We start from the raw sequence: 25,451 nt of genomic DNA on the forward strand, positions 1-25,451 counted from the left end.
GTACATAAGTGGGTAAAATATCTATGATAAATTTACGCAATGGAATACTACATAGCTCTAAAAAAGAAGGAAAGTTTACCCTTTACAGTAGCATGGATGGACCTGAAGAGAATTAAAAGCCAGTCAGAGAAAAACAAATACCATATGATTTCACTCATATGAGGAATCTAATAAACAAACTAAACTAACAAACAAAATAGTAGCCAGAATCACAGATAGAGAATAAACTGACAGCTGTCAGAGGGGCTGGGGGTTATGGGACTGTGTAAAAAAGGTAAAGGGATTACACAGAAAAATACAAAAAAAAAAGACTTATAGACACAGACAACAGTTTGGTGATTTACCAGAGAAAAAGTGGGGTGGAAGGAGGTAGAAGAGGGTAAAGGGGGGATAAATTATGATAGAAAGAAACTTGACTTTGGGTGGAAAACACAATAAAATATACAGATGGAGCCCTGGCATGTGTGGCTCAGTAGATTGAGCACTGGCTTGCGAACCAAAAGATCACTGGTTTGATTCCCAGTGAGTGCACATGACTGGATTGTGGGCTGAGTCCCCAGTTGGGGGCATGTGAGAGGCAACCAGTAGATGGGTGTATCTCACACGTTGATGTTTCTCTTCCTCTTTTTTCTTCCCTTCCCCTCTCTGTAAAAATAAAATCTTTTTAAGAATAAATAAAACGAATATACAAATGGTATGTTATAGGATTATACAGTTGAAACCTAATTAACTTTATTAACCAATGTCACCCTAATAAAATCAATTAGAAATAAATAAATAAATGATCTAAAGGTACACTTAATACAATTAGAAAAAGATGAACAAGAAAACCCAAAGAAAGTAGAAGTAAGAAAATAATAAAAATTACAGTGTAAATAAATAAAATTGAAAACAGAAAAACAATAGAAAAGATCAATGCAACTAAAAATTAGAAATTGACCAGCCTCTAGCAAAGACTCATAAAGCAGAAAAGAGGGAGAAAACAAATAAAATCAGAAATGAAAGGAGAGATTACAACAGACACCACAGAAATACAAAGGATCATTAAAGAATACTATGAACAATTCTATGTCAACAAATTTGACATTCTAGAAGTAATGGATTAGTTTTTACAAACATAACAACCTTCCAAGACTAAACCAGAAGAAACAGACAATCTGAACAGACCAATTACTAGCAACAAAATTGAAGGAGAAATTTTTTTTAAATCCCAGGAAACAAAAGCTCAAAACCAAACATTTCTACTAGACCTTTAAAGAAGAATTAGCCCTGGCTGGTGTAGCTCAGTGAGCCTGCGGGCCTGCGAACCAGACAATCATGGTTCGATTCCCAGTCAGGGCACATGCCTGTGTTGCAGGCCAGTTCCCAGTGGGGGACACATGAGCGGCAACCATACATTGATATCTTTCTCCCTCTCTCCTTCTCCTCCCCTCTAAAAATAAATGAATAAAATCTTTAAAAAAAGAAGAAGAATTAGTACCTCTCCTTCCTAAATATCGAAGAAAAAGGAATATTTTCAAACTCATCCTAGGAGTCCAGCATTATCCTGATACCAAAACCAGACAAAGACACTTCAAAGAAAGAGAATTACAGGCCTGACAACAGATGCCAAAATTCTCAATAAATACTAGCAAACTGAATTCAACAGTACATTAAAAGGACTACTCAGCATGATTAAGTGGGATTTATACCAGGGATGCAAGTGGTCCAACATCTGCAGAACAATTATGTGATTCATCATATCGACAAAGCCAGGGATAAAAATCATATTATCTCAACAGATGCAGTAAAAGCATTTGACAAAATTCAGCATTCATTTAGGATAAAAACTCTCAACAAAGTGGGTATAGAAGAAACTTACCTCAACTTGATAAAGGCTATGTATGACAAGCTCATAGCTAATATCATACTATTGAAAAGTTGAAAGCCTTTCCTCTAAGATCAGGAAGAAGGCAAAGATGCCCACTCTTGCCATGATTATTCAACATAGCACTGAAAGTCCTACTCACAGTAATCAGATAAGAATAAGAAATAAAAGGCATCCAAATGACAACAAACTCACAACTGTCAACAACTGAACCTAAAAAACAAAAACAAAAGAAACTAAACAAACAACTAGAACAGGAACAGAATCACAGAAATGGAGATCACACAGGGAGGGTTATCAGTGGGGTGGGGGTGGGGGAAGAATAGGAGGAAAAGTACAGGGAATAACAATTGGTAGGTACAAAATAGACAGGGGGAAGTTAAAAATAGTGTAGGAAATGGAGAAGCCAAAAAAACTTACATGTATGACCCATGGACATGAACTAAGGGGGGGATGCATGTGGGAGAGGGGGTGCAGGGCAGAGGGGAATAAAGAGAAAAAAGAAATAGGACAACTATAATAGCACAGTGAATAAAATATACTTTAAAAAAGAAATAAAAGTCATTCAAATAAAAAAGAAGTAAAACTCTATTTGTAGATGACATGATACTAATTACAGAAAACTTTAAATAATTCACAAAATTAATAGAATTGATAAAAGAATTCAGTAAAGTAGCAGGACTCAAAATTAATATACAGAAGTCTGTAATATTCCTAATAGAAAAAAATAGAAGGAATTATTTTAAAAATCCCATTCACAATTTCATCAAAAAGAATAAAATAGCCCTGGCTGGTTTGACTCAGAGGATTGAGCACAGGCCTGTGAACCAAGGGGTCACCGGTTTGATTCACCATCAGGGCACATGCCTGGATTGCAGGCTGTGTCCTCTTTAGGGGATGCCTCAAGAGGCAACCACATATTGACATTTCTCTCCTCTTTCTCTCTCCATTCCCCTCTCTCTAAAAATAAAGATTAAACAAAAAGAATAAAATACCTAGGAATAAGCTTAATCAAGGAATAGAAAACTTGTACGCTGAAAACGATAAATACATGAAATAAAGAAATTAAAGAGGACACAAATAAATGAAATTATATACCATGCTCATTGATTGGGAGGATTAATATTGTTAAGATGACCACACTACTCAAAGCAATTTACAGATTCAATGCAATTCCTATCAAAATACAAGTGTAATTCTTCTCAGAACTAGAATAAACAATCCAAACATTTATATGGAACCACAAAAGACCCTGAATAGAAAAAAAAAAAAGTCATGAGAAACTCCCTGATCTCACATTATACAAAGCTATAAAAATCAAAACAGTATGGTACTGGCACAAAAACAGACATATAGATCAATGGAAAGGAATATAGAGTCCAGAAATAAACTTCACTTATTTGGCCCACTAATCTATAACAATGACAAAAAAAGATACACTGGAGTAACAACAGTTTCTTCAACAGTAGTGTTGGTAAAACTGGACAGATAGATATATGCAAAAAAATGAAAACAACCACTCTCTTACACCATTTACAAAAATAGACTCAAAATTTACTTGAGTAGATTTAATAGACTTAAAGATTTAAATGTAAGGCCTAATACCATAAAACTCTTAAAAGGAAACAGGAAGAAAACTAATCAACATCAGTCTAAGTAATATTTTTAGATACATTCCCTCAAACAAAGGAAACAAAAGCAAAAATAAACAAATAGGACTACAACAAAGTAGAAAGCTTCTGCAAGGTGAGGGAAATCTTCAGCAAAACAAAAAGGCAACCTGCTGAATGGGAGAATATATTTGCAAGTGACATATCCAAAATATATAAGAAACTCATACAATTCAATAACCAAAAAACAAATAAATAAACAATTCAATCAAAAAGTGGGTAGAGGACATTTCTCCAAAGAAGACATACAGATGGCCAACACACATATGTAAAGATGCTCAATATCACTAATCATCAGGAAATGCAAATCAAAACCACAAGGAGTTACCACCTCACACTAGTCAGAATGACTAATATCAAAAAGTGAACAAATAATGTGTTTACAAGGATGTGGAGAAAAGAGAACCCTTGTGTACTGTTGATGGGACTGCAAACTGGTGCAGCTCTGTATAAAGATTCCTCAAGAAACTGAAAATAGATATAGGATATAAACCAGCAGTTCCACTTCTGGGTACTTATCCAGAAAAAACAAAAACACTAATTTGAAAAGATATGTGCAACCCTATGTCCATTGCAGTATTATTTACAATAGCCAAGATTTGGAAGTAACCTAGATGTCCACTGATACATGAATGGATAAAGAACTCTAGTATATATACATTGGTATATTATACAACAATAAAAAAGAATAAAATCTGTTTTTAATTTGCCATGTACAAAAACATGGAAGGATGTAGAGGGTAAAAGTCAGGCAGAGAAAGCCACAAACCATGTGATTTCACTTATATGTGGAAACTAAAAAAAATAGACATATAGAAACAGAGACTAAAGGGATGGTTACCAGAAGGAAGGGGGTAAGTGAGATGTGTGAAAAAGGAGAGGAATATGGTTAATAATATTGTGATAAGTTTGCATGGTGACAGGTGATCACTAGAATTAATGGGGTGATCACATTGTAAGTTATAAAAATGTCAAATCACTATATTGTACACTCAAAACTGATATAACCAATATAAGATTATATAGTAACTATACATAAATAAAAATAAATTTAAAAAGAAGAACCCATGTTGAGATTAGTAGGAGGGACAGAGTCGAGAAGTAAGATGGTCTTACACCCATGTGTATGTAGCATGTGAGATTCAGGAGGAATATCTTGGCTCTGGAGGTCCCTCCAGGAGCAATGGGCCCCAGACCAACACCAAGTTCCCTAAGCCAGGAAGAGGAGTCCCCACAATATCTGGCTGTAAACAATCAGAAGGGTTTCAGTCTGCATGAGATGGAGGGCTTCTGGAAACCAAGGTATACTCTTAAAAAGGCCTGCTCACAGACTCACTCATGAACACTCAACCTAAGCTACAGCAGAGGAACAACAGCTCAAAAGGTGCCAAGGTCATAAGGGGAGAAATGTAACTGTGTGGCTTCAGGGCTAGGGCTGGAAGGGCAGCCACCATTGTTCCTGTGTTCAGCCCTCTTCCCACACACCCTATATACACAGGTGGACACCGAATTTGAATCTGCCTTAACCTGTGAACATTGCTTACCTCATACTAGTGACTCCCTGAGACCTTTTTCCACCCAGCTCACATACCACCTGAGCCTTTTTCCTTAGCTGTTCCTCACAGGCAGCCAGCCTCAGCCTGTTCTGCACACTTTACTAAAAACTCTCAAAGGTCTGTGGTTGGCCTCTGCATGCTTTGTGCCCCTTGCTGAGTAGCACCAGGCCCAGCACTGGTGGTAGCCAGCCTGGTTCACAGCATGACCTTTCCCACTTCTCTCCAGGCCCAGCAAGGCAGCTACCAACCATGGATAGCTATGTAGCTCCTACCAGGAGACCCTTCCAAGAGGACCCAAAACCAACACACCTCAGACCACACAAGAGCACTACCTGATTAGTTCTATCAATAGTACACCCAAAGGGTTAGAGGTATCACACTACCTGGTAATCAAACTATACCAGAGGCTATAGTAATCAAAACAGCATGCTACTGGCATAAAAACAGATACATAGATCAATGGAACAGAATACAGAGCCCAGAAATAAACCCACACCTATATGGTCAATTAATCTATGATAAAGGGGGCAAGAATATACAATGGGGTACAGTCTAGTCAATAAATGCTGTTTGGAAAACTGGACAGATACATGAAAAATATGAAACTAGATAATCTTATTATATACAAAAATGCACTAAAAATAGATTAAAGTTTTTAAGTATAATTTATTAATTATGCTATTAGAGTTTTCCCAATTTTCCCCTCTCTACACTGCACCCTCCAACCCTACAGCATTCCCCCCTTAGTTCATGTTCATGGTTTGTACATATAAGTTCTTTGAATTCTGTTTCCTATACCATTTGACCTCTCTCCATCTATTTTATGCCTACCAATTATGCTTCTTATTCCCTGTACCTTTCCCCCACTATTCCTCTCCTCCCCACTGAAAATCCTTCATGTGATATCCATTTTTCTGATTCTGTTGCTGTTCTATTGTTTGCTTAGTTTTTGTTTTCCTTTTTTTTCAGGTTCATTTGTTGATAGTTGTGAGTTTGTTGTCATTTTACTGTTCACAGTTTTTCATCTTCAATTTCTTAGATACATCCCTTTAATGTTTCATATAATAAGTGCTCGGTGACGATGAACTCCTTTAACTCGACCTTATCTGGGAAGCACTTTATTTGCCCTTCCATTCTAAATGATAGCTTTGCTGGATAAAGTAACCTTGGATGTAGGTCCTTGCCTTTCATGACTTGGAATACTTCTTTCCAGCCCCTTCTTGCCTGTAAGGTTTCTTTTGAAAAATCAGATGATAGCCTTATGGGCACTCCTTTGTAGGTAACTCTCTCCTTTCCTCTTGTGGCTTCTAGGATTCTCTCTTTATATTTAATCTTGGGCAACTTAATGATGATGTGCCTTGATGTGTTCCTCTTTGGATCCAACTTCTTTGAGACTCTGAGCTTCCTGGACTCCCTGGAAGTTTATTTCCTTCGCTATATTGGGGAAGTTTTCCTTCATTATTTGTTCAGATAAGTTTTCAATTTCTTGCTCTTGTTCTCCTTCTGGCATCCCTATAATTTGGATATTGGAATGTTTAAAGTTGTCCCAGAGGTTCCTAAGCCTCTTTTCATTTTTTTTAAATTTTTGTTTCTTCATTCTGTTCCAGTTGGATGATTATTTCTTCCTTTTGTTCCAGATCATTGCTTTGAGTCCTGGTTTCCTTCCTGTCACTGTTGGTTCCTTGAATATTTTACTTTATTTCACTTTAGGTAATCTTCATTTGTTCCTTCATTTTGTGACAGAGCTCAATCAGTTCTGTGAGTATTTTGATTACCAGGGCTTTGAACTCTCCATCAGATAGGTTTGCTATCTCCTCATTGCTTAGCTCACTTTGTGGAGTTTTGCTCTGTTCTTTCATTTGGGCCATATTTCTTTGTCTTGGAGCACTGGTTGACTCCAAGACAACCAGTGTTGGTTGGTCTGGTTGACTGTTTCTTTAATTCCTTGGTTGTTGGAGTTCCATGCAGTTTGATTTTCTGGCACTTCTGGTTGTTTGTTGATTTTAGATTGGTTGTTATCCTCCTTTTGGTTGTGCAAGGAAGTGAAGAGCTTCTACTTACTCCTCTATCTTGGCCAGAAGTGAATTAAAGTTTTAAATGTAAGACCCAAAATCATAAAACTCCTAGAAGAAAACATAGGCAGTAGCCCCGACTGGTGTGGATCAGTGGGTTGGGCATTGTCCCACAAACCCAAAGATCACTGATTCAATTTCCAGTCAGGGTACATGCTTGGGTTGCAGGCCAGGTCCCTGGTTGGGGGCATGTGAAAGACAACTGATCAATGTTTCTCTCACACATTGATGTTTCTCTCCCTCTCTCTCCCTCCCTTTCCCACTCTCTAAAACTAACTAAATAAAATCTTTTAAAAAAAAGAAAAGAGTAGGTTCTCTTACATCTTCTGCCTAAGAGTCAGGCTGTAAGAAATAACAACTCCTCATCTTCTTCCTTTCCACCATCCACTTGGCAGTCGCTAAGCACCAACCATGTGTGAGTGCACCTGCATCCGTGTTGGGCAGACTGGTGTCCAGATCCACAATGCCTACTGGGAGCTCTACTGCTTGGAACACATCATCCAGACTGATGACTAGATACCAAGTGACAAGACCATTGGAGGGGTAGATGACTCTTTTGACACCTTCTTCAGTGAGCCAGGCACCGGCAAGCATGTGCCCAGGGCAGTGTTTGTAGAACTGGAACTCACAGTCATTGATAAAGTTTGCACTGGAACCTACCACCAGCTCTTCCATCCTGAGCAGCTGATCACAGGCAAGGAAGATGCTGCCGATAACTATGCCCATGGACACTACACCATTTTCAAGGGGATCATTAACCTTGTCTTGGACTGAATTCGGAAACTGGTTGACCAGTGCACAGGTCTTCAGGGCTTTTTGGTTTTCCACAGCTTGGTTCACCTCCCTGCTGATGGAGCATTTCTCTGTCAATTATGGCAAGAAGTTGAAGCTGTAGTCCTCCATTTACCCAGCCCCTCAGGTTTCCACCGCTGTAGTAGAGCCCTACAACTCCATCCTCACCACTCAGAGAACCCTGGAGCACTCTAACTGTGCCTTCATAGTTGACAAACAGGCCATCTATGACATTTGTCATAGAACCCTCGATATCAAGCACCCAACCTAAACTAACTTGAATAGGTTGATAGGTCACATGGTATCTTCTATCACTGCTTCCCTTAGGTTTGATGGAGCCCTGGATGTTGATCTGACCAAATTCCAGACCAACCTGGTGCCCTATCCCCACATCCACTTCCCTCTGGCCACATATGCTCCTCTCATCTCTGCTGAGAAAGACTACCATGAATAGCTTTCTGTAACAGAGATCACCAATGCGTGCATTGAGCCAGCAAACCAGATGGTGAAATGTGATTCTCGTCATGGTAAATACATGGCTTGCTGCCTCTTCTACCATGGTAATGTGGTTCCCAAAGATGTCAGTGCTGCCATTGCCACCATCAAGACCAAGCATACCATCCAATTTGTGGATTGGTGCCCCACCGTCTTCAAAGTTAATTACCAGCCTCCCACTGTGGTGCCTGGTGGAGATCTGGCTAAAGTACAGCCAGCTGTGTGTATACTCAGCAACACCACAGCTATTGCTGAGGCCTGGGCTTGCCTAGAGCACAAGTTTGACCTGATGTAAGCCAAGTGTGCCTTTGTCCACTGGTATGTGGGTGAGGGCAAGGAGGAAGGAGTTCTCTGAGACCCATGAGGACATGGCTCCCCTAGAGAAGGATTGCAAGGAGGTTGGTGTGGATTCTGTTGAAGGAGATGGTGAGGAAGAAGGAGAGAAATACTAAAGTTAAAATGCCACAATGGTGCTACTTTTACAGGGAAGTTTATTCTGTTTTAAATGTTGAAAAGTTATGGTCTGATCAGTTAATTTGTATGTAGCAGTGTATATTTGTATACAATTACTGGCCTATGCTTTAAAACATGACACTTTGTTACAGACTCAATCAGTTCATTTCTCTGATGGGTTTGAATAAAGTATTCCCTGTCTTAAAAATAAAAGAAAGAAAACACAGGCAGTAAACTCTCTGACTTTGTCTTGGTAATTTTTTATACATATCTCTTCAGGCAATAGAAACAAAAGGGAAAAATGAACAAATGGAACTACGTAAAACTAAGAAGTCTGCACAGCAAAGAAAAATTATCAACAAAAGGACAACCTACCAAAATGAGAGAAGATATTCACTGATGATGCATCAATAATAAGAGTTAATATCCAAAATACAGGGTCCAGCAGAAGTAAGACATGCTTGAGTGTGATTGGTAGGGTAACAATATAGGTATAATAATTTATAGTTTTAATTTGAACATTTCACCCAAAATGTCATAATGGTGTGTTTGAGTGTGATATTGTTACATTACAGAATTACACGCTTATGATATTATAATAAAAGATTTTGTAATAAATAGGTGTGTTATTTGTGCCAGACTCTATATATAAAGAACGTAAACAACTGAAATCCAAAAAACCCAAACAATCCGATTATAAAATAGGCAGAGGACCTGGATAGGCACTTCTCCAAAGAGGATCTATATGACCAATAGACATATGAAAAGATGCTTAATGTCACTAATCATCAGAGATATTCTAAATGAAATATCATTTAGAATAAATGAAATATTTATTCTAAATACCTCAATGAAATATCACTTCATACCTGTCAGAATGGCTATCATCAATAAATCAACAAACAAGTGTTAGCAAGGATGTGGAGAAAAAGGAACCCTAGTACACTGTTGATGGGAATGCAGATTAGTGCAGCCACTATGGAAAACAGTATGAAGTTTCCTAAAACATTTGTTTCCTTCAAACTGGTTTTCAGTTTGCATTCCCACTGACAACATGGTTGGCTCTTGAGAATATCATGCCAAGTTAAATAAGTCAGACAGAAAAAGTTAAGAACCATATGATGTCATTCATATGTGGGATATAAAACTAAAAGTAACAAATGAACAAACAAGGCAAACAAACAAAAACTCACAGACACACACTACAGTATGGTGGTTACTAGAGAAAAGGCGGTGGAAAGGTAGTAAAGGGAAAGAAAGAATGCAAAAACAAAAAAATAAAAATAATTAATTAAAAATAGAACTACCTTATTTATGACTCAGCAATTCCACTTCTGGGTATATATTCAAAGAAATCAAAACACTGATTTTAAAAGATACATGCATGCTTATGTTCACTGCAGCATTATTTATTGACTACAATAGCCAAGATACAGAGGCAATGTAAGGTTCCATCAGTGGATGACTGGAAAAGAAGTGGTGCATAAATACAATGAAATATTACTCTGCCATAAAAAAACAATGAAATACTACCATCTGTGACAACATGGATGGAGATAGAAGGCATTATGCTAAGTGAACTAAGTCAGACAGAGAAAGACAAATACCATATGATTTTATTTATATGTGGAATCTGAAGAATAGAGTTAATGAACAAACAAAACTGAATACACTCATAGATACAAAGAGCAAACTGATGGTTGCCAGTTGGGAGGGGGTTTAGGGGGTTAGGTAGAAAAGTTGAAGGGATTAAATAATATACATGGGCAGTTACAAAATAGTCACCAGGATGTAAGTTACACTATAGGGAATATAGTCAATAATTTATGGTGTCAGGTGGGCACTAGATTTATCAGGGGGATCACTTTGTAAGTTATACAAATGTCTAACCACTATGCTATACACCTGAAACTAACATAATATTAAATGTCAACTGTAATTGAATTTTTAATTAAAAATAAAAATGAAACCCTGACATGGTGTTAAACTCAGCTGGAAAACACATGCTTTACATTATTGTCCCATCGGTTCTAGAGTTCCTGGCATATGTCGCTGAAGCAGACAGATTTTTTTTCAAAATAGTCATTCTCTGTTATTGTTTTTGACTTAGATAAATGACCTTCTAACAATTTGAAAACCTTTTGTAATTGTTATTTAAAGTGATAGCTGTGAAAGACTGTCAAAATAACTTTAGCACTGTACTTTTCAAGAAGAAAGGATAATTCCTTTGAAAGTAGTAATGAAAAGATAATAGAATCCTAAATATAAAAAGGAATAAGAACTATGAGCTCATGGATGGTATTCATCTGCCAAGACAGGGAAGTCTGTTTCTGGAGCTAACCGGTTTTGCTGGCTTCCTATGCTGAGTATACCTGAGTTGCTACAGTGGGGCCAAAGTGCTCTGGGCATTGCTCCAGCAGATTACTTTTCTAGCCAGGGAAGACTACGGCAATTCTGCCTGTACAGTAATAGCAAATTCACAACCATCTAATATTCTGGTTTTTCATCGAAGATGTGATTAATTTAAATGACCTGAATGTTTATTATATAGTTAATATATGTACTACTTAAATAATATTTCAGAACAAATATATCACCTTATAAAACTAATTTTATTGTCTATACATAAGTTATGGCATCTTTCAGTCAATATAGAGGTTAATAGGTCACAAAAAATAAGTGCAAATCTGCATTTTGAATAGAGCACATTTAAGAGGATTGTAGCACTAATTACAAGAGTTAGATCTCAGAATTTGAGAAGCAGCATGATCTGATGGAGCAAACTCAAGCTTTAGGAGTCATACTAATGGCCTTTGAATCCTACCTTTTAAATTTTCTTATCATCTGAAACTACAAAAGTTATTTAATCCCTCTAAATCTATTCCTTCACCTATAAAATGAGGACGATATCCACCCTGAAAACTTTCAAAAATCCAATTAGATACATATGTGAAAGAGTGCCTACCTCACAGACAGGCAGAAAAATTTTCTCTACAACATTGTATTCAACTTTCCCCTTTTCCCAGTTTGTGGGTGGGGGGTGGGAAGGGAAAGCAGAACACTAATACTTCTCAGAATAATAGTCAAGGGTTTCAGTAAAAGAAAATTCCATGTGTAAAAGGATTACCAAGATGGTACTTTATAGACAGTGGGGGGGGATCTACCTTCAGCCAGTTTAATAATCACCTTGATTATTAATTCTATAGTAACAATTTCAAAACACAAAAACTTGGAGGTTTCCCTAAGTGTTGTAATGAAACTACACCATTTGTATTGACAGCAAAGAGACCCAAGACCCTGAAGAAATTCTTTTATTCTGTGAAGAAAAATTTAGGATATTTGTACTCAGGTCACTAAAAAGTTATACATAGGAACCCACTACATATTAAGTGGGCATTTTGTGTCTTGTTTCCCAAGACTTAAACCCTGGGAAATCCTTCAGGATGAAAACCTTATTTAGGAACAGAGGTTTGAGCCAGGTTAATACTAAGTTTGTCAATTTCAAACACCAAGTGATATCTGAAGATGGTAAATTGTCCAGGGACAGATGATAAAGTGGCTCGGATATGAAGTGTGACCACTGTGTGAGCCTCTCACGTGGAAGCAGACAAGAGCAGGCAGTAGAAACAGAGGGCTCCTTTTAGGGGCCCGGTAGCCTTCTTGCTGTCTCCAATGTTCTTTTCATACTCCTCAAAGCCCTCAGTCCACGAAGAAGGGAGATCTTGGAAGAGGCTGCTCATTAATCACCCTCCTGCCACGCCCCGATTGATCCGGTTCCCGGAGAAGCCCACTGCTTCCCCCTGACCTCACAAAACCAAGGGCCAAGGAAAGCATCATCTCTGTACCTAAAATGCATCAGGGCCAACTTAGAGCCTCGGGTGCGCATCCAGGGTGCAGTCACTAACAGGTATTACTTCTGGGGCACCTGTGTTTACTCAGGATTTGAGGAAATTCTTCAGAAACCAGCCACCGTGGAGGGATGAAGGCTGCCTGTGGAGGCAAATTTCAGTTCTTGGGAGCATTGGGGGGATACCGTGGAGCTTTCTTATCAACTCCCAGGCCTGATTTGCCTTTGTCAATTCATCCCTAAAAATATTGTCGAAGTGGAAGGCGCACAGTTTTAAAAACAGCATCGGAGAACCCCTCAGTGTGAACAGGACTCAGACACCCTAACCGATCAATATTGGGGTGCACTCGAGCGGCACCCACAAAAGAGAAAACCTCCACGCACAGGCGCACACCCTTCCCCCCACCTGCCCTCCAGGCCTTCAGGCCCTTTGCCCCGCCCTGCCACTAGCCCCGCCTCCTTCCCAGCTCTGCTTGACCCCGCCCAGCACCAGACAGCAGATCCTCAGCTCTTCAGTCCAGGCCTGCTACACCTCAGCCTGTGCTGTACCCTCCCAGCCTGGAGTGTCGCTGTACCCATCCGTGCACACCACCCAGACACCTCCAGCGTTCCAGCGGGGGGGTTGGAGGTAGAGAGGAGGGGTGGCGGGTGGTGTTACAGCGGTTTAGGGTCTACTGCAGCTCAGAGTCGGGTAGTGTGATGGCTGCCTCGGTGTTCTGCTGCCTGCGGTGCTGCAGAGATGAAGGAACGAGACATATTCCTCTGAAGGAGATGCCGGCTGTGCAGTTGGACACACAGCACATGGGTAAGGGCCCTCCTTTCCACAGGCTCAACGGTCCATTCGGGCACCGTAGGAGGTTTGGGGTGTGTAGGGAGGACCACAAGCATCAGGGCCCTGCCCTGCTGAGCACCCCCCCTCTGCTCCTCCCACCCTCCCTCCGCTCCTCCCACAGCAACGCAGCCTTGACAGCATTTGGTCTCTTGAATCTTCGCTAGACGCCTGCGGAGGCCATCTCGGCCCAGTTCTGTGTTCAAGGTTACCCAGCACCTGTGATCGGGAGGTGGTTGTGTGGACCTACCCATTTTCTCTGAAATTTCGCAGGAATCTCCTTGGAGCTGCCCTCGCCTCGGAGCTGCAGTGAACATAAGCATGCTCTTCAGAGGTGCCCAGGCTTGGGGCATGGGAAGCGGTCTGCTGTGCTTCCAGCAGTACTTTACTGTTGAGCTCCAATCAAAACCTGTATATCTTCAGAATGCTTTAGGTCTGGTCCCTGCTCCTTCAGCCCTGGTAGTCAGCTTTCTCTTTAGCCCATCAGTTACAGATTGAAGCTTGTTTTAGTGGTAGTGATTTTCCTCTCACCTAAAGTCAAAACGACAAATTGCAGAAGCCTGAAGTCGCATCTCAGATCACAGCCTGCCATTACAAGCTAAAACCTCCCATTACCTGACTCCTTCTTAGTCACTGTTAAAGGTGTTGTAATTTCATCTGATTGGCTTCTTCCCAACAGGTTGGGCATTTTAAAATAAAGCAGCACTTTGCTCATTTGCATCTATCTTTTTTACTTTCCTATTTTTTAAAATTTTTTAATTGATTATGCTGTTACAGTTGCTCTATTCCCCCCTTCATTCCCCTCCACCCTACCCCCCATCCCCACCATTACTCCCCCTTTAGTTTATGTCCTTGTGTCTCAAGTTCTTTAGATTCTATATTTCCCATGCTATTCTTGCCCCCCCCATCTATTTTCTATCTACTGTCTATGTTACTTATTTTCTGTACCTTCTCCCCCTTTCTCCTCCTCCCACTCCCCTGTTGCTAACCCTCCTTGAGATCTTCATTTCTATGTTTCCACTCCTGATCTAGCTGTCCTTTTAGTTTGCTTTTGTTTTAGGTGTGGTTGTTAATAACTGTGAGTTTGTTGTCCTTTCACTGTTCATGTTTCTTTAACTTCTTTTTCTTCGATAAGTCCCTTTAACATTTCATATAATAAGGGCTTGGTGATGATGAACTCCTTGAATTTGATCTTATCTGAGAAGCACTTTATCTGTCCTTCCATTCTAAATGAAAGTTTTGCTGGATAGAGCAATCTTGGTTGTAGGTCTTTGGATTTCATGACTTGGAATACCTCTTTCCAGCCCCTTCTTGCCTGTGAGGTCTCTTTTGAGAAATCTGCTGACAGTCTGATGGGGACTTCTTTGTAGGTGACTGTCCCCTTAGCTCTTGCTGCTTCTAGGATTCTCTCCTTCATTTTAATTTTGGCTAATATAATTATGATGTGCCTTGGTGTGTTCCTTCTTGGGTCCAACTTCTTTGGGACTCTCTGAGCTTCCTGGATTTCCTGGAAGTCTATTTCCTTTGCCAGATTGGGGAAATTCTCCTTTATTATTTGTTCAAAAAAGTTTTCCACTGGTGGCTGTGCCTTTCCTCCTTCTGGTACCCCTATAATTCGGATGTTGGAGCGTTTAAAGATGTCCTGGAGGTTCCTAAGACTCTCCTCATTTCTTTGAATTCTTGCTTCTTGACTCTTTTCTGTTTGGCCATTATTTGCTTTCTTCTGGTCCACTCCATTGATTTGAGTCCCAGTTTCCTTTTCATTGCTATTGGTTTCCTCTGCAATTCAATTCATTTCAACTAGTTTTGCCTTCATATATTTGTGTAATTTGTGACTATAATCAACCAGTTCTGTGAGGATCCTGATGACCAGTGTTTTAAACTGTGCGTCTGAGAGTTTTGCTATTTCTTCATTGCTTAGATTAATAGGCTCTGGGGCTTTGAGATCTTCTTGAGCCATTTTTGGTCTGTTCATGCCCTTTAAGTGTGAGGAATAGAGCCTTGGACTCCCAGGTTGCTGGGTTGTGACACTGTATGTGGGGGCGTGGGGAAATGGCGGCACCCTCTGCTGTTTCATGCCACTGGGTGACGAGCAGAGGCTTAGGTGGTTCACCTGGGCCGGGACACTCAGAGTCGCTGGGTTATGATGCTGTATGTGGAGGTGGGGTCAGAGCATGGAAATGGCTGCGCCCTCTCTGCTGCTGGCCGCGGGGTCCGGTTGGGTCCTGGTCCAATAGCCCACTCCCTCGCTTGTCTATCCGCACACCAATGCGCAACCACAGTCAACCCGCAGTCCTGCTCCCTCGCTATTTCCCCGTGGTTGCTCGCTTGGTCACTTGGTCATCCCTGGGTCGCTCACTAGGTCCAACCCTGCACTTGGATTCCACGCGCCTGAGTCTGTCTGACCGAGTTTTCCTGTGCAACCCCGCTCCACCAGCTGCTGGTTTTACGCCTTACCAGTCAGGCTGAAGAATTTGTTGTTAACAGACTTCTGAAAAGTTCAATTTTCTGTGTTCTGGCTGTGTTTTCTGTTGCTAATATTTAGTTGTCTCTAAACTTGGTTGTGTGAGAAGGCACAGCTTATCCACCTATGCCTCCATCTTGGCGGAAGTCCCTTACTTTCCTATTTAAATGGGCATAAAACTTCTAATATTCTTCCTCTCCCCTATGTAGCCTCTTTCACCACATTATTTCTGTTTCCTAGACTTTTCCCATATAGTTTCATGCTTCTGGAGTTTGGTTCTAGAAGCCGAGATTTTCCTTACATTTTTGTATTTCTGTAGCCAATGTGATCATTGTATGCCACTTTGTACATGGGTATTTATTTCTATTTTATTCATTTATCTTTAGAGGGGAAGGGAAAGAGAGAGGGAGAGAAATATCTATGTATGGTTGCCTCTCCTCTGTCCCCTGCTGGGAACTGGCCTGCAACCCAGGCATGTGCCCTGACTGGGAATTGAACTGCGATCCTTTGGTTCCCAGGCTCGGGCTCAATCCACTGAGCTGTACCAGCCAGGGCTGGGTATTTATATTTAATGCTTGGATTTTTCCAAGTAAATATATGTAGGTATGTATGTGTATCTTTTTAAGTTGTGTCTTATCCATCATTTAAGACAGGAATGTTCAAATCCTTCAATTTCCCACAGAGAATGTTTCCTTTTCATCTATTCATTCAACTGATATTTATGATATTCATTCAACTGAGTCACTGTCAGGTGGCAGGCATTGCTGGGAACACAGTAAAGGACAACCATGTGTAGTTACTAGAGCTTATGATCAGCCTTAGCTCTTTCTATCTACTGCCAAACTTTGATTTACTGCCGTCTGCTCTTTGGAGCATTCCTTTTCTCTGGTTTCTTCTCTTTAAAGAGCTGGTCATTTGTACTCATTCAACTTTTCCCAAGCTGTTTAGCAACCTTTCAGTAGAATAATGTCATCTCCAAATTTTCTACCTGCATGAAATATGTTCTTAACCATTCTTCCAGTAAGTTCAAATTCTTCAATCATAGCAGAAACCTGTTTTTAGAAACTGAATAACAAGAAAGGAAAGACTTGTTGTTGAGTTAGGAGTATGTTTCAGCCCTAAATTCATCTTAAGTTGAAAATATGAGAAGCACACTGAGCAAGTATGCATGTATTTGGATATGTGAAAGATTATATTAAATAACCTATAGAATGTGATTGCTTGTTTTTAAAACAGTCTGTACATTTTATATCCAAACAAATATTTTCTCTTTTAAACTTGTCACTTATTTTGGTAGTGTTGCATTGCTTAAAACCATTTTGGAATTCCTCTTTTGTCACTTTCTGTGGCATAGTTTTTGTAAATATTTGCATTTTTGCCATATCTTCTATATTTAATTGTCAATTGACTTTTTAGAAATGAATATCTCCCAAGGTAGCTACTTTGAAAAAGATGACACTTACTAGTAAGTGTCTGATGTTTCTAAAACCATACTCTTTGTTAGTGTTTATATGTGCTCTGACTGTACTCAAATTTGCCTCGAATTTCTAATTAATAAAACTACACAAATTCCATAGCCAAATAGGATCTTTGTATTTAAAGAAGTGGAATATGCTTAAAATAATTTCCTAACAATTCACAAGCACTCCAGAATGTTCCCTGAATATCTTTCTTGGTGAAACATCCTCTACCTCACAGAGTGCCTTGGAGGTATGAAATGATATTGAAGATAGAGAATAATACTGTACTCCAATTTGGTTTTGTGGTTCCAGCTAAGAGTAGACTATATTGTAATGGGGGTCTTCTGATACTTCCATTAACTTAAGAGCTTAGGATGATATCCAAGATAGTAAGGTATCTACTGTAGAAGCTTGGTATTAGAAGATTTTAGTATATATGGGAACCACAAAGCATTGCCAGTTAAGAAAAATAATACCATTTATTTGCATAATTCTTTAAAATGTGTTTCACTTAGGATGCTTTCAGTTACAAGTAACACAAACTATAACTCAGAATTGTTAAAACAATAAGTGAAATCTATTGGTACATGTAACTGAAAAAAGTACAAAGTAGCTTGAGCTTCAGGAAAGACTCTGCTGCCAAGGACTGGGTTTCTTTCCTTCTCTTCCTTGTGCTGTTGATTCCTGAAGACTGGGTTCCGTGATGACTTGCAGCATCTCCCTGGGCTTCCTCATTCAGGTCCAACAAGAACAAGAGAGTGTCTTTACCCCTTCATTTTGTGCAAAAGTCCTGAGACTATCTCTGATTTTAGTGGCTTAGGTCATATAACCATTTTTCACTCAATCACTGTGGCCAAGAAATGTGGAACACACTGATTGACTTAATTTAGGTCAAAGCCATATCTCTGAAGACAAGAGATTGAGTCAGCTTCCTTGGAACTGTTTTGATTTCTAGAGGAAAAGCTTTTGGGAAAGGGAAAACAGATGCTACATATCTACTCCAAAGTGCTTAGCAGAGCATATTTATTCATTCATTTCTCTATCAGTTATTTGCTGAGTGTCTGCTAGATGCCAAGTCCTACATGGTCTTTGTTATCAGGGAAGAGCTGAGCCCTGGATGCTCTGTAGTTCAAACTGCTGGAGGTATATTTTGAAGCCACATGTAAATTATTTCTAAAGGTACTTACTCAGAATTTAGAGGTTAACATAATGAGAAAAAAATGAATGCTAGTAAATTTTTAATAATCGTAAAAGGATTTTAGTTTTACCTTGTTTAAGAATCAGTGGCTATGATAAAAATCTGAAAATTTAGAATTGTGATTGGTGGTGAAATTTTGCATATCTATTATGCATTTGAGGCAAATAATTTTTATGTAAACATGAACTCAATAGTGAGTTGATGGGATAATTGCCTCCTTGCTCATACTTTTTGTTACTGTGCCCTAGTTTTTATTTAACCCCATCAGGAGTCCCATGTAGTTCTAATAGCCAGATCTGCTTATCTTATAACTTATTATCAGTGTAGTGGTAGTGCTGGCCACAGATCTTGGAAGTCACATGCCTCAGTATTATGGGATATTTCATAGATATTAGAGTAATATTAATTCTCTTCATATTCCCTGATATAAATTCTTAACCTAATCAAGGTTTAGAAAAGAATTGGATTGGGCTTACATCAAGAGACAGTTTTTCTCAGTACCTAAAGGAAACATACAGCTCACTGAGTTGTTTGTACTTAATGGGAGTAGAAGTTCACTAGTTGAAAAATTTCACTGGGTTCACTATGGATAATAAGAACCACTGCACTATAAAAGCAATGATACTTTTGGTCCCTCCTAAATTGGAAGAAGGTATATAGATTGGCCAGGGTTATAGAATACATGAAATTTTTCTTGCAGGCTTTAGACACATAGACCTAACCAAAGAAAATTGAATCAGTTTAGAAAACCAATTGATCAATTCAAACTCAATTGTACTTTTCCCTAACATAAATAATTTACCTGTGAACTATCTGGTGATACTACCTTCTTTATCTTTACAAACTATTTCATTTGTCCCTATGGATCATACTATTTTTTATTTGTGAAGACTAATAACTAGACTAATAACATTTTCTTTGAATCTATCTTAAAGGAAGACTGCTTTGTATACAAGGCATACCATAACAGGTAGTTTTAGAGCCATGCTGGGTGCTAAATACTTCCTGTGCCATTTATTAACTGTTTGTCTTGTTCAATTTACTTAACCTCTCTAAGACTCTGTGTACTTATCTGAAATTAAATTACTTATGCCTATTTTGAAGGATTATTGGGAAGATTAAATGAAGTCTTTGTAAATTATTGTTATGTATGTATAACCTGTAATAGCTACTAAAACATTAATTTGTATATGTACTACTTTGATTTTTGATATTTCTTTTACCAGAATGAAATCTGAAGACAAGTCTACCTTTTATTCTTTTCATTTCCCATAGCTCTTCCCGCAATGCCTATATAAAAGGTATTCAGTAAATGCATATTGCATAAATAGATGAGTAATAGAATAAAGATGTCAATATTTTTCCTTAAAAAAGAGACAATTTTTCTGTCTCATTTATCAAATGTTATTTGAACTAAACTAAAAATTACTATGGGAATAAAGTGCTTTTAGTGATGTTAAACCTTTTTTTACATATTTGCAATATGATTGACAGCAGCTATCTTATAAACATTTTTAAGATCCTAAAATTACCATTTTTCAGTGTTAGCTATCTCAAGAACAAAGACTATTTCTGTCCATATTCTGTATACTACTTGACTAATGCACTAGCATAGTACTTTGTACTTAGTAGATATTCAGCCAGTTTTTAGTAGATTGTTTTAATTCATTTGGATTGAATTGAAAATTATACCAATTTATGAAACTCTCTAAGTATTTATGCTTTTATTTCAATTAAGAGATTTATGAAACTATCAAATTGATCCATTGGCTAAAAATAAAGTTTATTTCTATTTTTAAAGTATTTTAAATACTCTGCATAATTCAGAGTTTGAAACTGCCTAATTAAACAGGATTTGTAGCCACAAATGAATATTAAGTATAAATGTTCTCTCAGAAAAAAAACAGGGAATTAAATATTTAATATAATTTATTATTTCCATATATCAGAGTATACTTAGTGTCCTTGTTTTTTGTAGACCGAGAGTTAAAAGTGAAACAGAGCCCTGGCTGGTGTGGCTTTGTGGATTGAACACTGGCCTGCAAACCAATGGGTCACTGGTTCAATTCCCAGTCAGGACACATGCCTGGGTTGCAGGTCAGGTCCCTGGTGGGGGGCACACGAGAAGCAACCACACATTGATGTTTCCCTCTCTTTCTCCCTTCCTTCCTCTCTGCCTAAAAATATATAAATAAAATCTTTAAGAAAAAAATGAAACAGAAATTAACCTTAATTGTTGAATAAGAAAATATAAAACTTTACACAGTGTCTGAATTTTTTGTTTAGGAACAGATGTTGTTATTGTAAAAAATGGAAGAAGAATATGTGGAACAGGAGGTTGTTTAGCCAGTGCACCTTTACATCAAAACAAAAGCTACTTTGAATTCAAAATCCAGTCCACAGGTTGGTATAATGGTACTTTATTATTAAAAGTCCTAATCATTCAAAATATTAGGAATAATTTTCAATATATAAAGTTCAATGAGGTAATAAAAAAGCTCTAAATTTAGAAGGCATTTTCTCTCTTGTGTGATTCTAATTTAATTATTTAATTAAATTAGTTTTCTCATCTATATGAGCTATGTTTTGTGGAAGTGTTTTAAAGACAGGACATACTAGATCATTGTGAGGCTCTAACATTATTACTAATATAATTATTAATGGCAGGTGCAATATTTCATTTGGTTGACCATTTAATGTGTAGATCCTACTTCTTAGAATAACATCAGTTTTATTATCCTGAATTTTTCTCTTAATTCTTGTTAAGATACCCTGATTTACTCTTATCTGAAGTAATCAGCAGATTTAGAATTCTGACAGAAGTCTAAAGTCCATGCTTTCTTTTAAATTTTATGGAGTTTCTTGAATTGTATAACAATTCTACATGAGTATTATAGCTAATAATCAGTTAACTTGTGACATTTGAATATAGGGAAAACATTTTTTAAAGCTTTATTATGAAGAAACTTCTAGTGAAATATAGCATGAGTAATATAGGTACAGAATAGGAAAACTAGAGTGAAGTAAATCAATCCTACTCTTACCCAACTGGCTTGAATGATATAAAATGTTCCTGTGAAGATTGTTTTTCTAATTATTTTTAAATACTGATTTTCTTATGCAATAAGAAAATTGTCCCCCATATGCAATAAATACAATCTGTCCTCCACTGAATTGTTATTATAAGTTGATTCACTGGCTACAAAATGTCTGTGGTTACCGTGATCTTTTGAAGTATAACATACCTTTTTTCCAGAGAAGCAAATATTTTCTTGAGCCTGAAACCTAACACAAATTTGTACGTGAATTCTCTGTAAAGGATGATATCCCTAGGATAAATGTGTTGCTGGGGTTTGTAGTATGGATCTCAAAGAAAGCTTGAGACAATTGTGCCAAAGTATATTACAGCATGCACTGTTCTTTAGCAGTTCTAATAACACTATTAGAACTGTTGTCCTTTGAAATTAATTATATTTCCATTTGTTACTCTTAAAATTATCCCACTTTAGAGGATAAATTATAATAGTCAAATTATTTAAGAGGACAATACTGTGAAGTTCAGACATGCAGCATTTTGATGGTCTCACTCAATCCAGAAAAATTGACTGATAAGGTGGTCTTCATATCTTCTTCCATTTATACAGACTGTCCTGATTTTGATAAGAACTGGAAGGAGATGGTTTGAGGCAAAATCCAGAGATCTAGGTATTGTGTTTGGCTGGTTAAGAGAAGAGCTGCTTGCTTTAAAAGTCAGCTTAGTCCAAAAGGCTTTAAATTCACTGATTTAACTATTGGATAAGAAAATGATTTTACACTTTATCAATAATTTTCTCTTCTCCATGATATTGACCAAGTCATGTATTATGTGTCACATAATATAGATGCAAAAACTAAAGATAATAATTTCCAATTCTTCAAGATAGTGCTAGAAATAGAACCCCATGCCATTTAAATTCAATGGGTAGATTCTAAAAAACCTTTTTAGAAAAAATAATAATGAAAATAGCTATATATTTTTAGATATTTATTCTGTGCTTTATTTACCCATTTTTTTGGAGTATGTACACAATTCCAAGTGCTTTACTTGAATTATCTCACTATGTCTTATAATAACCTTGTAAGGTAAGTACTGTTGGAATACACAATGCACAGATAAGTAAGCAAAGAGACCATAACTAACTTAACAAAGATGACATAGCTACATCAGGATTTAACCCTAGGCAATACAACTCCAGAGCCCACTCTCTTTCTTATCTCCTAGGCTATACTAAGTCTGCAGAGAACATAGTATAATTTGTACACTACTTTTTAAAGACTTCTTGGGGGGTAAAAAATTAACAACAAATAGTTCATTGTATTTTTAGAAATATCATTATATTTTTAGGAATCTGGGGTGTTGGTGTTGCAACTCAGAAAGTTAACTTGAATCAGATTCCTCTTGGCCGAGATGTGCACAGCCTGGTGATGAGAAATGATGGAGCTCTCTACCATAACAATGAGGAGAAAAACAGACTGCCAGCCAACAGCCTTCCACAGGAGGGAGACGTGGTGGTGAGTTTTCTTGTGGAGTTGTCTTCCACTGTACATTATTACACTTGAACTGCTTTTCGTATATGTACTTTTGCCTGGGAGTGTATGGTTTGAATTATAAAGCACTGAGATTATATCTACATTTTCTAAAGAGAGTACTTGGTGTGGATGCTTTACCAAACTATTTTCTTTTTATTGCTGTTACTGGTGAGGGATATCATTGTAAGACCTTATTTCCATTCAAGAGAATTAATGATGGATAAGCAGCAGATCAACATTTCCTGCATATTCACATCAGAGAAATCTTACTCCACAATTTTGAAAGTTTGCTCACCCTTAAATTAGGAAATAGTAGGTATTTTTGCAGCTGGAGGTCTCTTAGAGAAAATTTTGTCATTTATTACTTAATTTGTTATGAACCTCTGTTAAAGAATTACAACAATTTACCACAAGTGTTGGTTCTCATTAAATTTAAACTTACTAAACTTACTTCACATTCAGAACCCTTCAAAGAAATGAACTTAAAATCTTAATACAGAGGTGGCCACCTTGTGGTCCAGGATAGCTATGAATGTGGCCCAACCCGAAATCGTAAATTTACTTAAAACATTACTTAGTTTTATCACTAAATTTTATACTAATTTATATTACTTAGATATGTACATTTTCTATATCAATGATCACAAACTTGGGACCTGCTCAATGATTTTAAAACATTGTTGAAAGGGCTGCTACATAATTAGGGTTATTATGTGAGAACTTTTTTGCATATTTTTGGTGGTGGCAAATACCATGAAAATTATGCATGAACTTTTTTTTTTTTTTTGCTCATCAGTTTTTGCTAGTGTTTCTGTATTTACTATGGCTCAAGACAACTCTTCTTCTAGTGTGGCCCAAATGCCAAAAGGTTGGACACTCCTGTCTTAAGGCTTTCCCAAAGCCACCCTATTGAAAATGTTATCCAAAGATCTCTTCCTCAGGAGAGATTACAACTGATACCACAGAAATACAAAGGATTGTAAGAAATTACTATGAAAAACTATGTGCCAAGAAATTTGAAAACCTAGGTAAAATGGACAAATTTCTAGAAAATATGATCTTCCCAAACTGAATGAAGATGAAGCAGAAAGCCTGAACAGACCATAACAGCTTATGAAATTGAAGCAGTAATAAAAAAAAAATCCCATCCCACAAAAGCCCTGGACTGGATGGTTTAACGGATTTCTACAAAGCATTTAAGGAAGAGCTAACCGCTATCCTTCACAGACTATTCAAAAAAATCCAAGAAGACAGAATACTCCTGAATTCTTTATGAAGCCAGCATCATTCTAATCCAAAAACCAGATAAAGACATAACAAAGAAAGAAAGCTTAAGGCCAATATCACTGATAAACATAGATACTAAAATCCTCAACAAAATATTGGCAAACCACATCCAACAATACATTAAAAAGATCACACACCATGATCAAGTGGGATTCATCTAAGGGATGCAAGGATGGTACAATATTCGCAAATCAATAAATGTAATACACCACATAAACAAAAGCAAAGACAAAAATCACATGATCATATCAATAGATACGGGAAAAGCATTTGATAAGGTACAGCATGAATTCATGATAAAAACACTTAGCAAAGAGGGAATAGAGGGAGCATTCCTCAACATAATAAAGGCCATATATGAGAGACCTACAACCAACATCATACTCAATGGACAAAAACTAAAAGCTTTCCCTCTAAGATCAGGAAAAAGACAAGGATGTCTGCTTTCACCACTGCTATTCAACATAATATTAGCAGTCCTAGCCACAGCAATCAGGCAAGAAAAAGAAGTAAAAGGAATCCAAATTGGAAAGGAGGAAGCAGAACTCATTGTTTGCAGATGACATGATAGTGTACATAGAAGATCCTATAGTGTTCACCAAAAAACTACTCGACTTAACAAGTGAATTTGGCAAAACAGAAGGATACAAAGTGAATATCCAGAAATCAAAGACATTTTTGAACACCAACAATGAAATATCAGAAAGAGAAGTAGGAAAAAACATCCCATTTGATACAGCAACAAGAAAAATAAAGTACCTACGAATAAACCTAACCAAGGAGGTAAATGACCTGTACTCAGAAAACTACACAAGACTGAAGAAAGAAATTTAGGAAGACACAAACAAGTGGTAGCATGTACCATGTTCATTGATGCAAAGAATCAACATCA

The 25,451-nt window shown here is 37.7% G+C and overlaps 1 protein-coding gene and 1 pseudogene across 1 annotated transcript in view; both read left to right on the top strand.

Annotated features, from left to right (window-relative positions):
- The window catches only part of LOC119041628 (tubulin alpha-1A chain-like), a 178,464-nt pseudogene extending 169,421 nt beyond the window's left edge, over positions 1-9,043 (top strand).
- A 4,201-nt stretch (positions 9,044-13,244) lies between these two features.
- The window catches only part of SPRYD7 (SPRY domain containing 7), a 37,306-nt gene continuing 25,099 nt past the window's right edge, over positions 13,245-25,451 (top strand). The window contains exons 1-3 of the mRNA XM_053665397.1: positions 13,245-13,557; positions 20,990-21,106; positions 23,088-23,254. Of these exons, the coding sequence (XP_053521372.1) occupies positions 13,452-13,557; positions 20,990-21,106; positions 23,088-23,254 (390 nt within the window). The 5' untranslated portion in view covers positions 13,245-13,451. The remainder of the gene's footprint in view (positions 13,558-20,989; positions 21,107-23,087; positions 23,255-25,451) is intronic.

The sequence above is a fragment of the Artibeus jamaicensis genome, unplaced genomic scaffold (assembly GCF_021234435.1).
Source record: "Artibeus jamaicensis isolate MK-2021 breed Jamaican fruit bat unplaced genomic scaffold, CSHL_Jam_final contig_410, whole genome shotgun sequence".
Lineage (NCBI taxonomy): Eukaryota > Metazoa > Chordata > Mammalia > Chiroptera > Phyllostomidae > Artibeus > Artibeus jamaicensis.